Source organism: Brachypodium distachyon, chromosome 2 (genome assembly GCF_000005505.3).
Source record: "Brachypodium distachyon strain Bd21 chromosome 2, Brachypodium_distachyon_v3.0, whole genome shotgun sequence".
NCBI classification, from domain to species: Eukaryota; Viridiplantae; Streptophyta; class Magnoliopsida; order Poales; family Poaceae; genus Brachypodium; species Brachypodium distachyon.
Genome location: NC_016132.3, coordinates 42369096 through 42384159, shown reverse-complemented (window position 1 = coordinate 42384159; position 15064 = coordinate 42369096). Strand labels below are relative to the sequence as shown.

At 45.1% G+C, this 15064-nt stretch overlaps 1 protein-coding gene and 1 pseudogene across 1 annotated transcript; both read left to right on the top strand.

Moving 5' to 3' along the window:
- Positions 1-717: 717 nt before the first annotated feature.
- Positions 718-6241, top strand: LOC100828494 (mitochondrial outer membrane protein porin 3). The gene is made up of 6 exons (XM_010233655.1): positions 718-997; positions 1106-1173; positions 4798-4908; positions 5110-5199; positions 5305-5513; positions 5679-6241. The coding sequence occupies exons 1-6, from the start codon at positions 955-957 to the stop codon at positions 5983-5985; spliced, it is 828 nt and encodes a 275-aa protein (XP_010231957.1). The 5' UTR covers positions 718-954; the 3' UTR covers positions 5986-6241.
- Positions 6242-6750: 509 nt separating this feature from the next.
- Positions 6751-8925, top strand: LOC100845482 (annotated as a pseudogene).
- The last annotated feature ends 6139 nt before the right edge of the window (positions 8926-15064 follow it).

Sequence of the window (15064 nt, the reverse complement as noted above, 5' to 3'; positions counted from 1 at the left end):
GATCTGTGGGAGAGCGGCGCGTCCGGGGGAGATGTGGAGGGCGGGGACGAGCTCCAGGCTGCATGGCCGGCCGCCGGCGACGAGCTCCGGGAGAGATGGGGAGAGGAAGACGGGAGGAGATTCGGGGGAGATGGGGGCGGCGCCCACCCGAGAGATTGAGATGGAGGGAGGGCGGCGGCCAGCGATCGGGATGGGAAGGGCGTCGGGCAGCGGTGGAGGAGGCGGCGAGCGGCGTTGGGGAAGCCGGCGGCCGCCTGAGAGCGGCGGCGCAGTGGAGAGGAGCAAGCTAGGGTCGGGCGCGGCCGCGCAAGACGAGTGCGAGGGGTTGGGCGGGTCTGGATTTTCCCTGTGGTGGCAATTTCGCTGTAATAACGATTCGCCTGAGGGCAAGTTATTTTTTCCTCGTGCGGAGAAGCTCGGAAAGCTGGTCGAAAGCAGTTTATCCTAGCAGTTTATTTACACGTGATTTTAGTTGGGCTTCTCGTAACAGCACGTGAAATTTTTTCCTTTCTTTTCAACTCGAGCTGTCTTGGCCCAGAAGCTCAAAAGAAGAGAGCCTCGCAAGTGTGGCCGTGAATGGAGCTGGGCCAAGGCCCAAGGCCATGGTCGTGCGTGCGCAAACTAGTCCCTCCGATCCACGTGCGGCGAGAGAGAGAGAGGGGAGGAAAGCGGGATGAGATCCTTTCGCGACGGGGATGCGGCGCAGGCAAAGGCAGGTCCCATCGACAGCCTGACCGCAGCGCACCTAAGCACGACGCGACACGAACACACGAATCATCCAAATCGAGTTTTTTTGACTTCCTTTCTTCCGAAAACAGGGGAGGCAAGATCTGCCACGACTCCATTTTAACCGGTCGCCGCCTTCCTCCATCCGACGCTGCCGCTGCCCTCTCTCTCCCTCTCTCTCTCGCCTCCCGCCGCAAGGTCGGTCGGTCTCTCGCCTCCGCCGCCCCAATGGCTCCTGGGCTTTACACTGACATCGGCAAGAAGACCAGAGGTACCGCAAATCTCCCTCTCTCTCTCACTCGCGCGCGCTCCTCCTTCCCCTGATTGTTTCTTCGAGCCGGCCGGCCGATCTTGATGATGCTGTGATGGCTGCGCGCAGATCTGCTGTACAGAGACTACTGCACGCACCAGAAGTTCACCCTCACCACCTGCACCCCCGAGGGCGTCGTGAGTACCCTCCTCTCCTCTCTTTTCCCTCAGGAATGCGCAAGCACGGTTTTCCGACGCAATTCTACATTTCGTGTCACGTCGCCACATAGGAATGTATCAGTGTCTCAACTGCCGTCTGTGTTGCATCCTCCCCACGTTTAATTGGCTGGTCACAGACTTACAGTGCAGATGGGACGTTAGCATCAGGCCGATCGATCCCTCTTTCGTGCTTTGTGTCTCGTCATTGCGGTCACAGATCACTGTTCGTGCCGATCTGTTTTCCTTCCTGCGAGTTCCGTGTTCTGAAGGTAGAGTTCTCAGTTTTGGTGATGGAGAGAACTATGGACCCTCAGGTGTTGGTAGGAGATTAAAATCTTTATTTAGGGATTACTAGCATAGTAGCATGGCGTCCCAGGTAATTGCGCGGGAGACATTTTTATCATCTTCAATTATTGGACATGTGTAAATTAGTATTGTTAATAATAGCATGTCCTATATGTATGAGATATTTGATAACTACAGGAAGTTCAATTTTGGATCACGAGCCAGACGGTCATTTGTAGTTGGCAGGTAGTTTTTATGTGACATATAATACGCCAGTACTCGCTTCACTCCAAATTATAAGGCGTATTTTGGATCTATTTGTAGGTTTGTGTGATATGAAATTACTATCATAAATGTTATATTTTGTTAACACTAATTTAATGGTATTGATTTTGCGTCGTTACATAAATTACGTATCGATAGTAGTAACAGTTTGTCAAAGCCTTGTCTTAAGGAATTAAAATACACTCTATAATTGGGAAATAATGGACTGTGAGGAATTAATCGAGCAGCTATAACTATTCTTGTAAGTACAAAGTAGACGATTGTCGGTTTGTACGTGAGACGATTGGCCGCTTGTACATACAGTTAAATTGAGATGTGGAATTGGTCAGCCATCTGTGCTAAGCTGTCATGTTTGTTGTACATAACATTAAACCAATACATGTATTGAAAGTTCATATGCACGCCAGATAAATACATTTACCCGTTTGGCAACCATTGTTTCATTTCATTTGGTAGAAATGAAATGAAATCTGGTTGGATTTGAATTCCTTGTTCAAAAATCATGTTTGTCTACCACATAGATTTGTAGAGTGAGAGACTATTCCAGAGAAATGATGGATTTTGGAGAGGAATTGGGGTTAGTTATAGTGCAATTCCATGGAATTTGAGATTGAATTCCTGTGGCCAATTCCATGCCAACCAAACAAGTTGGTTTCTAGAATTCAAAATGAATTCCAGAATTCTAGGCCCAAATGATGGGTGCCAAACGAGCTGTAAGTAGAAATTCGGATGGCAAGCTATGTTGTAACCGGAATACGGTATTAAATCAGTACATTGCTTTTGTTTTTCTGTTGAAACTCGAATTTTTGGTAGTTGATCGCATCATTTTGTTAAGCCACGACCAGGTAGTTCGTACACTATCTATGTGGATCAACACGTGTATCCAAAATTAAATTTATGTTCGCAAGCTACCTAATTATTTCTACGTGATTTAAATCTACAGTTCTTTTTAATACGGATTGCCTGTTCACCCTGAGAATTAAAGTCTTAGATAGTATGTGAGGCAAATGTTTGTTGTACATGATTTGAGGCCAGTGAAGTTAACGTTTGGACCAGGAATTGTTTGTATCTGAGTCAGTAGGTTATTTTTATGTTACTCCTAACAGATAGGTTGCATGGAGTTAAGATTTGACCACAACTCTCTTCCCCGACATCTGTCACCGGCATGTACCTAGGGCCAGGAAAGTTGAATATTTGATGGAATTGGACCATGATTTCTTCTAACTGCTCGAAATAGATCAAGCATGGCTTGCTACTGTCAACGTGTATCATTTCAAGTTTGTGTCTCTTAGTATGCAAGCCCTACATATTGTGAACCATAGTGGTAAAAAACTGAGTGTATGACTTAAATACATCGATCTGTACATCTGTTTTTGGCTTTCCCCCTCCTTTTTGTTATTATCTCGAATGAGTTGATCAACATGGTCGTTGGACACATTATCCGTTCAACATGGCCTCTGATACTCAGCAGACTCAGTTTTAGCATTTTGCAGTGCATGGTCTATGCATATATAGAAGTTCTTGGTTGTGGTTGTCTAAACTTGACCACAGCTTCTAACATTTATTACTTTCTGGCACTGACTAATCTTTATTACTTGCTCAGACTTTGCCTACAATTCTCGCCTAGCTCATGTTCTTTTTGGAGGTTGGAGTATTTGAATAAAAGCTAACTCGATATGTGCGTGGAAACCTCTAAGTGAGCCTGGAACATATGCTCCTGCCTGAAAAAGAATCGTTTCCCTTTGTTCCAAATACTTCTCAAGAATCACATATGCCAATTGCCAAGTATTACATGCAGATTTTAGTGCAAACGTTTACATTTTTGCGGCCTGTGCATAACAAATAAACAAAAAGCAACTCAACATGCTTTTTTAGATCCCCATGCAGATTACAAACCAATCCGCTTTCTCATGAAAATTTGTAGATGCGTGGTCCATTCTCATACCTACATGTGAGATTTCCTATTGAATTTTTTAGACCCTTTTTTTATTCTAAAAGGAGAACCTGTGCTCGGGTGGATCTTTAATTTTCCATATGCATGTCCTAGTTGTACACGGGCTGCATGCATGCTTTTTTTTTCCTCCTTTTCTTGAGACTAATTTGTTGTTTTTCTTAAAACTGGAACAAGTAGAAATTTAGAATGAGATAGATTGAACAGGGAAGGAACTGAATGAACAACAGTGACCTTGACATCTGCTATTATGCTTGAATTAAGGCCGCGTGATTGCCTGTGTTGTGCTGATTTCCTGTTAATGGATCTCCAAGTGTGCTACAAATAATTATATGAGAGAAAAATCAAACCGAAGATGAACACAATTTTGATCCATCATCACGTATGCATCAGGAAGGGCATGCTACATGGTAATGGGAGTACAATTGATGCAGACTTGTATTGCTTGTTTGGTACTCCTGCATGCTGCATGTTAATGAGGTGATTTCCTTTGCCTTTAGTTGGATCGATGTATGCATCGGATCAGCCATACAAATAAGATAGTGTGCGATGAGGATAACAAAGGAATCTGTGCACCGTTAATCTGCGTAAGAGATCTGATCGGTGCTTATGTGAATCTGTCTTGCATGGTGGAAGAGATCATGTGTTCCTGAACCTGCACTGCATAAATATCATTGGTCCACCTTTTGTTATGTAGATCAACAGTCATGCTTTGTTGACTTAAAGTGGCCCCACCAAATTTAGGGACCAATATTTTACTTTTTTGTGGGATTTTCTAGCATCCTATTTTTTTTCCTGGTTAACACTCATCATGTACTTTTAGTAGATAATAGGAGTAGATAATAGATGTGTTGACTGTGTCGACGAAGCTGTCAAAACATTCTGTATACTATTGTTCCCCCTTTCCTTGTGATCTAAGTGTGGATCGTCTTGGTTACATGACACGAAGCACACCTGTGTTGCTTATTAGTTGCTCACTGTATATAAGGAGATGAGTTAATCAGTATACAGTGTTCGTTTACTGTATACAGTGCTCTCCATATTGAGATATTCCCATATTGATGACTTTGGTTTGTCTACAGGCTATCACAGCCGCAGGGACAAGGAAAAATGAGTCCATCTTTGGCGAGCTTCAGACCCAGATCAAGAACAAGAACTTGACTGTTGATGTCAAAGCAAACTCAGAGTCAGATGTAAGCCTCCTGCACTCCACTTTTGTTTTAGCTCACGTGAACCATGTATGATAATTTCATAGATGTTTTTGCTTGACAGTGTTCTACATTGGTTCATAATATTTGACTTTTTTTTATGCCTCACAATCTGAATTTACAATTTACAAGAATGTACAATTCTTGAGACATATGATTCACTGATGAACATTTCACATCTTCCAGCTTCTGACAACAGTCACAGTTGATGAGTTTGGAACTCCAGGGCTTAAATCAATTCTCAGCTTGGTTGTTCCAGACCAAAGGTCGGGGAAGGTATAATTTTCTCATTGCTCCATTTTCTTAACTTTTTTTTCATTATGCAACATGGCGATTACTGAGATTTAAAGAAACTTAAGTTGTCTTTTTCTGCCTTGATAGCTTGAATTCCAGTACCTACATGAATTTGCTGGCATAAATGCAAATGTTGGGCTGAATCCCAACCCTATGGTTAATCTTTCTGGTGTCTTTGGAAGCAAAGAACTTTCAGTTGGTGTTGATGTCTCATTTGACACAGCAACTAGCAATTTCACCAAGTATAATGCAGCATTAAGTCTCACAAATCCGGATCTTATTGCTTCCCTTCATCTGTAAGTATCATTTCTCTGCTCAGCTACCACACATTAATATTGAATTCCTATTACTCCATACCAAGGCATCAAGTTAATTCCATACCAAGGCATCAAGTGCGCTACCTGTGTATATTTGCCATGACTCTTATCATTCGCTGTGGTAATTACTATTTGAGTCTTCAGGAACAATCACGGTGATACCTTGACTGCGTCTTACTACCACTTGGTAAAGCCTCATTCAAGCACCGCTGTTGGAGCTGAGCTGTCCCACAGCTTCTCAAGGAACGAGAGCACACTGATCTTTGGATCGCAGCACTCATTGGACCCTCACACCACTGTGAAGGCACGCTTCAACAACTATGGCATGGCCAGTGCCCTTGTCCAGCATGAATGGCGCCCCAAGTCGCTCGTCACCATCTCCGGTGAGGTAGACACCAAGGCAATTGAGAAGAGCACGAAAGTTGGTTTGTCCTTGGTGCTCAAGCATTGAGATGCATATCTTGGACCATAGGGATGTTTTTTCTTCAGTTTCGGTCGGTTGGAATAACACGGAAGAAATACATGGCACCAAGTTATGTTTGTGGCATCATTCTGATCTTGATTTCTCCTTTGTCCCTTTGCCATCCTAACGTTAGCATTTTAACTTATTATTTTGATCTTCGGAGCCTGTTGTTAATAAATTCTGGTGATTGAGACCTATTGTGAATCGTGTCAAATGCAATTGGTTGTCAGTTACATTGTGTTCACCTCAGCATTCATTACTTGATCGTGTTTCCATTCGTGCACTTGAATGTACGCTTACATATTGACATCGTTTGGAGAGTTGTTCATTCTGGTATACTGGCAAAGCAGATAAATTTGTCTTGCTAGTATTTTCAAAGCAAAAATTACAACCTGGAACAGAGTTTTACCCAAAGGAATTACACTAGTTCAACAAAATAGACTGTCGTGGTCTCGTGAACTTTAGCAGCAGGTGGATAGTTTTAGTTTCCGGGACCTCTCCTTTTTGGATTTGCCGACCTTCCACGACACTGGAGTCCGTAGCGAAATACCCAAGATATGTTTTTGACTTACAATATGTTTACAAATAAAATCATAACATAAACATATTTTCAAAACTAATTGTAATGATATTATTCTTACATGGCAAAGTCCATATATCGTAGCATATATTATGCTCAAAATTTTAGAGTGTTAACCATATACATATTTCTGTGACTTGTATTGTGAAATTGATTGAGCATTTCAGGGAGGGAGCCAGAAAATCATCACGAGGGGGCGAGAAAAATCAAAGCGGCAAAGAAAAACTCCATAGAAGATATAAAATCATCCTGAGGGGTCGACATTAGGGGGGGTCTGGCCTTGCTCGCTAGGTGCTTCTGCCGGCCAGCATGGAGGCCGCCGCGAGGGACGCGCAGAGTGGCGCGACGGTGACGATGGAGTACGAGCCCGGCCCGGCGATGAGGGCATGGGCATGGTTGGCCACGTGCGTGGCGATGTTCAAAGCCAAGCTGTACGACGCTGCCGATCCTCGAAAGGCGGTGCCCGGCGTCAAAGTAGGCCTGGCTCTCACTCTGGTTTCCGTCTTCTACTACACCGGTGCGTTGTATGATGGCGTCGATGGGTCTATCATATTGTGGGCCATCATAACAGTCGTCGTGATCTTCGAGTACACTGTTGGTGAGTCGTCGCGACCGATTAAAACGAATGGCACTACGAACCAGCTACAATTGCATCATGCATGTTGACTTTGGTTAATCACAACGACGAGCGCAGATGTGATTGCGCTCGGCGTGAACTGGGTGGCGAGCAAGTCTGTTGACAAACTCTTTCTTCTTAGTACGTATCGATTTATCCAACTTCTGACCGATCGACATCGACTACTCACTACAGCTAACACACCAAGCAATTATGTTGTCTTGTGCAGCCACGGCAACCACCTTCTCCCAGTTCCTACTGAGGGTGAAGGCACGGTTCGACTACGGCATGACCATCTTCATCCTGACATACAGCGTGGTGGCCATGGCGGGGTATCGCGTGGACGAGCTGGCGGCGCTGGTGCAGTAGTGGATGGTCACCATCGCCATCGGCATCTTCATCTGTCTCGCCATCTGCGTGCTCATCTGCCCCGTGTGGGCCGGCCAAGAGCTGCACCTCCTCGCCGTGCACAACATGGAGAAGCTCGCGGGCGCCGCGGAGGGCTGCGTCGAGGACTACTTCGCCTGCACTGATGCTCGGCCTGGACGCGAGCCGAGCCGAGCCTGGCTCGGCCCGAGCTCGCCGAAAGCCCGAAGATTTCGAGCCGAGCCTGGCTCGGCCCGAAACCATTTCAAGCCTGGATCTGTGGCTCGGCTCGGGCTTGCTTGAAGCTCGGGCCGAGCCTGGGAGCTCGACGAGCCCAGTAGAATTGTGTCCAGAACATGCAGTTTTTGATAATGACAAAAGAATTTGACCATTTTGAAAGCACAAATCATTGTAGAACCTCAAGGACTTGTAAATACATGATGATGCAGATTAACATCAAAAACTTGTGAAAACATGATGCAGCAAATAGGATTGAACCAAAACAGCATACATCAAACAGCAAATACAACATATAGGCTCACAGGTGCACATCACAGACTCACAGGTCACAGCAGCACAAGTTCACAGCAAAGCAGGTGCGCTTCTCCTTCATGGCCTTTGCCTTGCCCTTCTTCAAAATCGAGGACAAAGACCTCTCACGGCCGTCACCCGATTCATCATCGTCCATCTCCATCACAAGAGCGGGGGCGGGGTCCGCGTGCAAGCTAGGTCAGAGGCGGCGGCAGCGGCTAGATCAGAGGCGGCGACGACAGCTAGGTCACAGGCCATGGCGGCGGCTAGGGCACAGGGAGAGGGAAACGAGAGAGAGGACACGAGCGCACGACTGGGGAACGAGAGAGACCATCTCGAGCTAGGCCATGTCTATCGGGATGGACTGGACTGGGCCGACATCACTAATAGTCAACTGGGCTGTTATTTTTTCGGGCTTTCTCGAGCAGCCCGAGCCGAGCTGGGCTCAGCCCGACAACAAAACGAGCCCATTTTTGCAGCTCGGCCTGGGCTTGGCAAACTAGCAGGCCAAGCCCGAGCCCGACCGAGCCGAGCCCGAGCTCAAAAGCTCGGCCCGAACGTCCAGGCCGAACCGATGCCGACGCCACGAAACGCACGCGGGTGTCCAGCAGCAAGTCGGAGGGGTACAAGTGCGTGGTACAAGTGCGTGATCAACTCCAAGGTGTCCGGACTCGCAGGCTAACCTGGCTCGTTGGGAGCCTGCGCACGGCAAGTTCAGCTCCACCACCCTTATGGTCATTACACCCAGCTCGGCACCGCCATGTGCCATTGCGCCTACTGCATCGAGACTCTCAACAGTTGCGTCGGTGCAGACGTCAGGCCCCCGAGCATGTGAACCGGCTGCTCTGGGATATATGGGCTTTGGGGCCTACTATGTTTTAATCAAATGACTTATCGCTGGTGTGGCGGGGTGGGGGATGTTAGATCTTAGAAAACGTCTAAGTGAGGATATAGCCGGGTAGATTGCTACTCTCTGTGATCAACATGGTACGGGTATTGGGGAGAGAGAGAGAGAGAGAGAGTGAGAGAGAGAATAGGAGGAGGGGATTACCTTCTCCTTGGCTGGACGAAGAACTCGACGGTGCGGCCATGTCGACGGGGAGGGAGCGACGGCGAGGGAGAGTCGACGGCGGGGAGCGACGACGTGGACGGAGCTTCCCGTCGCCTCTGCGCAAACCCTAAATCGGTAGGGGTGTGTTCGGTGGGGGGTGACTGCAACGCAGCGAACCTCGTCGTGCGTGCCCCAGCCCCCCCCTCTTTATATAGCGCAGTGCGACAGGGGCCCGCCAACCATATTGGGTTGGGCGCCCCCGATCAGGGCGCATCAGATCTAGACCCGATGGGCCGTTGGGCCCACACGGATGGGAGATCACTCTAACATTCTCCCTCTTGATCTCAACTTTCTTTTAACTATATACCTTTTGCTTTACTCGTTTCACCACCGATTAGTACGTAGAGCATGTTTCATCGTCTCATCTCAATTGCCGATAGAATCAGACAGTTACGACATACCTTTCAATGTTGAAACAAATTCTGTTCTTTTCGGGCCATTCTTTATCCAAGAATCATAGGCTTTCCCTTAAACCAAAGCCGGCTAAGTGTTCCTTAAACACACTGAGTGGCAGGCCTTTCATAAGCGGATCCGCAAACATATCCTTTGTCTTTATATGCTCGAGACATATAGTGTGATCCTGGATTTTATCTTTCACAACATAATACTTTATCTCTATTGGTTTGGTAGCATTATTCGACTTGTTGTTGTGAGTATAAAACACCACGGGTTGATTGTCGCAGTACATCTTTAGTGGTTTGTCGATACAATCCACTACTTTCAAGTCGGGTATAATTTTTTTAACCATATCACTTGCCCCGGGGACTCATAACATGCTATAAATTCTGCATACATCGTGGATGATGCAACTATTGACTGTTTGGAGCTTCTCCATGAAATAGCCCCGCCTGCGAGAGTGAATACATATCTAGACGTGGATTTTCTATCATCTTTATCTCCCGCAAAATCAGCATCTGAATATCCTTTTATCTCTAGGGAATCAGATCTTCTATATGTTAGCATGAGGTCTCTTGTGCCTTGCGCGTACGCAAAGCTTTCTTTACAATTTTCCAGTGCTCTATGCCTGGATTTTCTTGATATCTACCGAGTACTCCGGTGATAAAAGCTAAGTCAGGACGAGTGTACACTTGTGCATACTACAGGCTTCCAACGGCCGAAGCATATGGAACCGCTTTCATTTGATCGATCTCGTATTGACTTTGCTCGCATGCATATTGTATTTTTTTAGAATCTTTTCTAAATATGCATTTTGCGATAGTCCTAAAACCCCATTTTTTCTATCTCGGTGAATTTCTATGCCCAAGACATATGATTCATATCAAAATTTGAGGACAAAAACTTCTTTGTTTCTAGTAGTAGACTGACATCGCTGCTAGCAAGCAGGATATCATCCACATACAGAATTAGAAAAATATATTTCCCACTTTTAAACTTTGCATAAACGCAGTTGTCCTCAACATTCTCTTTAAACCCAAATTTCTTAATGGTCTCATTAAACTTTAGATACCACTGTCTAGAGGCTTGCTTTAATTCATAAATGGATTTCTTTAGACCGCATCCCATGTTTTCTTTGCCTTCCATGATAAAACCCTTGGATTGTTTCATGTAGACCTTTTCTTCTAAATCCCCATTTAGAAATGCCATCTTTACATTTTACATCCATCTGATGTAGTTCTAAATCAAAATGCGCCACTAGTGCCATTATTATCCTGAAGGAATCTTTGCATGAGACTGGTGAAAATGTCTCATTGTAATCTATTCCTTCTCTTTGTGTAAATCCTTTTGCCACGAGTCATGCTTTGTATTTTTTTCATATTCCCTCTAGAGTCATATTTGGTTTTGTAGACCCATTTACAACCTACCTTTTTGGCTCTTTTAGGAATTTCCTCTAAGTCCCAAACTTCGTTAGAACTATCGATCTCATCTCATCTTCCATGCCTCCAGCCACTTCGATGAGTGAGAACCACTCATGGCTTCTTGATATGAAGTGGGATCATTCTCCATATGAACTCTTTCTGTATTATAAACTTTATAATCTTTTGGAATTGCTGACTTTTTAACTTTTTGAGACCTTCTAGGGGCCTCATTTTCTGGCACGTTCTGTGCCTCTACATGTGGCGCCTGTTCGGGCTGTTGCAGCTCCCTTTCATGTGCAACAATGGGTTGAATCGGCTCCTGAAGGATAGGTTCCAGACCTTCACTCATTGTTGCCACGTGTGGAGTCGCAACAGGTGTCGGCACCACAATCTCAAGGATTGTCGGTGCGGCAACAATAGGTAGTGAAAAGAATGGCTCTTGAGTCATCGGATTAGGTGCATGCACTCTCTTCTCCTCAAGATCAACTTTCCGAGCTACCGTGATCCCCCTCATCATTTCGTCCTCTAAGAAGACGGCGTGTCTCGTTTCCACAAACTTTGTATATCTGTCTGGACAGTAGAAACGAAAACCTTTTGATCTTTTAGGATAGCCAACGAAATGGCAACTTACTGTCTTGGTATCCAACTTTGCAATATTTGGGTTAAACATTTTGGCCTCAGCTGGGCTCCCCCACACCCGCAGATGTTGTAGAGAGAGCACTCTTTCTGTCCACAGCTCATACAGTATTTTGGGCACCGACTTGCTTGGTACTCTATTGAGAATGTGAATGGCGGTTTTTAGTGCCTCCATCCACAATCCCAATGGTAATGTGGAATAACTCATCATACTGCGCACCATATCCATAAGGGTACGGTTACGCCATTCAGCTATTCCATTTTGCTGAGGCTCGCCCGGCATTGAATACTGGACAACTATTCCAGTCTCCTATAGGAACCTTGCAAAAGGTCCAGGGACTTGGCCGTATGGGGTGTGCCGACCGTAGTACTCCCCCCCGCAGTCGGATCTTACTATCTTTATCTTTTTATCATGCTGATTTTCAACTTCAGCCTTAGAATATTTTAAATTTATCCAATGCTTCTGACCTTTTTTTATTGGATAAATGTAACCATAACGGGAGTAGTCGTCTGTGAATGTTATGAACGAATCATAACCATCCACACTTTTCACAGAAAATGGTCCACAAATGTCAGTGTAAATAATTTCGAGTGTGCTAGTGCTACGTATCGCACCCTTTTTTATTTGTTTTACATACTTTACTTTAATGCAATCTACGCGTTGCTCTATTTTTGAGAACTCTAATGGAGGAAGAATTTCTGTTTTAACATGTCTTTCTATTCTCCCCCTCGAAATATGGCCTAAACGACAGTGTCATAATTTTGATGATTCATAAGTCCTCTTTCTTTTCTTTTGTACTTTCTCCGATGCGGCAACATGTTCATTCACTTTACACACAGAATGTACTTTTTCACGTATGGATAATAAATAAAGCTCATTGTGAAGGAAGGCAACACCCACACAATCATTATTAAACCATATGGCACACTTGCCATGTCCAAAATGACATTCATAATCAACTTTGTCCAAACGTGATACACTAATCAAGTTTCTGTGTAATGAATGAACATAAAACACATCTCTAAGCTGGATCGTAAATCCATCGGGAAGCTCCAAGGAGATGTCGCCGACAGCCTCTACGTCCGCTTGGACTCCATTTGCAACTTCAATGCATCTTTTCTTTCTTTGCGTAGTCCGCGTCGAACGGAATCCCTGTAAAGAATTTGCAACATGAACAGTTGCACCAGAGTCAATCCACCAAGTAGATTTTGAAAACTGTGTATACAAGGATTCATTTACAAAGGAAATGGAGTTTATACCATTCTTTGCCATGATTGACATTAGCCATTCCGGGTAATTTTTCTTGTAATGCCCGGTCTTCTTGCAGTGGAGGCATGTGTCTTTGTCCACTGGAAGAGTCTTTTGCTGTTGCTGATGTTGCATGGGAGCTTTACCATGTGGCTTTGAAGGAGAACTTTGATTGCCTTGAGCGAAGTTCTTTTTCTTATTATCCCACACATAGTTCAGGGAACCACCATATGATGATTTAATTTTATCCTCCTCTTGCACACACATGCCTATAGTCTTTTCAATATCCCACTTCTCTGGTTGGATATTGTAGTTGACAACAAAAGTGTCAAACTCTTTTGGAAATGAAGCCATAACGAGATGAACAAGCATTGCAAGCTTAATCTCTAGATCAGCATCCATGGGCTTCAACTTAGAAGCCATGTTGTTCATCCTAAGAATATGCTCTCTTATGCCATGTCCCCCTCGTGTGTACTTTTCTGTGACCAGCTACTTCAGCAGCTGGGTAGCATATGTCTTTGAAGAACCAGTAAACTGGCTCTTTATCTTTTCAAGATACTCCCCTACGGAAGCACACTCTGCAATTGAGCCCACAATAGCGTGCTCAATTGTGTTCTTTATGAAAACCATGCACTTTTTATTGGCGATGAGCCACTTTTTCTTGAGGGTGTATGACATCTCCAATGGAACATACTCCCTCTTCTTTTTCTTCCAAGCATCATCATCATCTTTTGCATCCCTAACTAGCTCTCTGTAGGCTTTGGTGGCTGTGAAGTGTCAACCACCCAGTCCACCTGGGCATAAACAAAGGCCAGGTCCACTTTCTTTCTTCACTCAGTGTAGTTGTCACCCCAGAGGGTTGGTACATCCTTGAAGCATCCCATCAAGTAGTACCCTCCTGAAACCACAATGACGTGAGAAGATAACAACAATTGCATGCACTAATCCAACGTTGGTCAAAATTGATACATACAACTATTTGTGCAATTTAATCTATATCACCGTTGGGCAGAAAATAAAATAAATGCACACTTTAAACATTAATCATGATCATGCTATTAATGACGTTGGTCAAGAAAAAATAACACGGTCACAATTAACATAATAAACACTTTTAATCACGTTCTTTTGATTTAAACAATACTTTTAACCTATTTGCAGCGAAAACTATGAACAAAAAATTATAACTTTATACTTTTTAGAAGTATCATTTTGCACTTTACTATTTCCTAAAACAAACATCTCGTTCAGTTTGAATAGGACAAAAATTAGACCAAAATTGTGCAAAATCTGAATATAACTGTAAATAGATGCTCCTGTGGAAAAAAAAAGTTTTAGCTCACGGCCTCTTTCACGCTCGGGCGGCCCACAGCCAAGTTCCTTCGCGCGCGCGTGCAGCCTGCTTGGCTCGCAAACGCTGCCCAACAGCCCAGCTAGGGCGGCCTGGCTAGCGCGCGGCCCAAAAAGCCCAGCTAGGGCTCGCGACGCGCCAGGTTCACTCTCAGCCGTCCGATCCAATCGGACGGCTGGGAGCAAATTTCGCCCGGGTCAAAAACGTCGGCGTGCTGCTGCGGCTCGATTGGTTGTGGCGGTCAGAGGCGGCGCTGCGCCTCGATTTCGCGGCGGCGGCTGCAGGCGTGCTGCCTCGATTGGACCGCAGCTGGAGACGGCGCTGCGCGTTGATTGCACGGCGTCGGCTGGAGGCAGTGAGGACGGCGGGGTGATTTCGAGCGCTCATAGAAGTGTTGATCGACGCTGCTGCTTGATGGAGGTAGCACTGGACGTACCGAAGGGATCGAGGCGATAGGACGGAGAAGTCCAAATTACTTGGCAAATGACTAAGTTATCCTTCGGTAACGAATGGTTAGATATGTTTGGTCGTACCGGTGTACTGTAAAAAAGCTCTTTATAGAAGGAACAGAAAAGTAGAAATTCCCAATAATTAATTAATAAATTAATTAATAAATCTCCTCTTTACCGGGGTCTCTACCGGCAATCTAGATCTTGGGAAACTCCTGGCAAGTCTCGAATAAGACTACTAGGTGGGCAATGCTTGCTTCCGTGAGATGAGATGATATGAAGATATGTGTGTTAGGTAAGTTCGTACTCGGTATACGATGGCGCACGCCGAAAGCTAGCTGAACCGGACACACGTACTTAC

Coding starts and splice junctions, on each gene's coding strand:
- LOC100828494 (XM_010233655.1), top strand. CDS start 955: ATGGCTCCTGGGCTTTACACTGACATCGGCAAGAAGACCAGAG. Junction 5,200..5,304: donor CAGACCAAAGGTCGGGGAAG/GTATAATTTTCT, acceptor CTGCCTTGATAG/CTTGAATTCCAGTACCTACA. Junction 5,514..5,678: donor CTTATTGCTTCCCTTCATCT/GTAAGTATCATT, acceptor TTGAGTCTTCAG/GAACAATCACGGTGATACCT.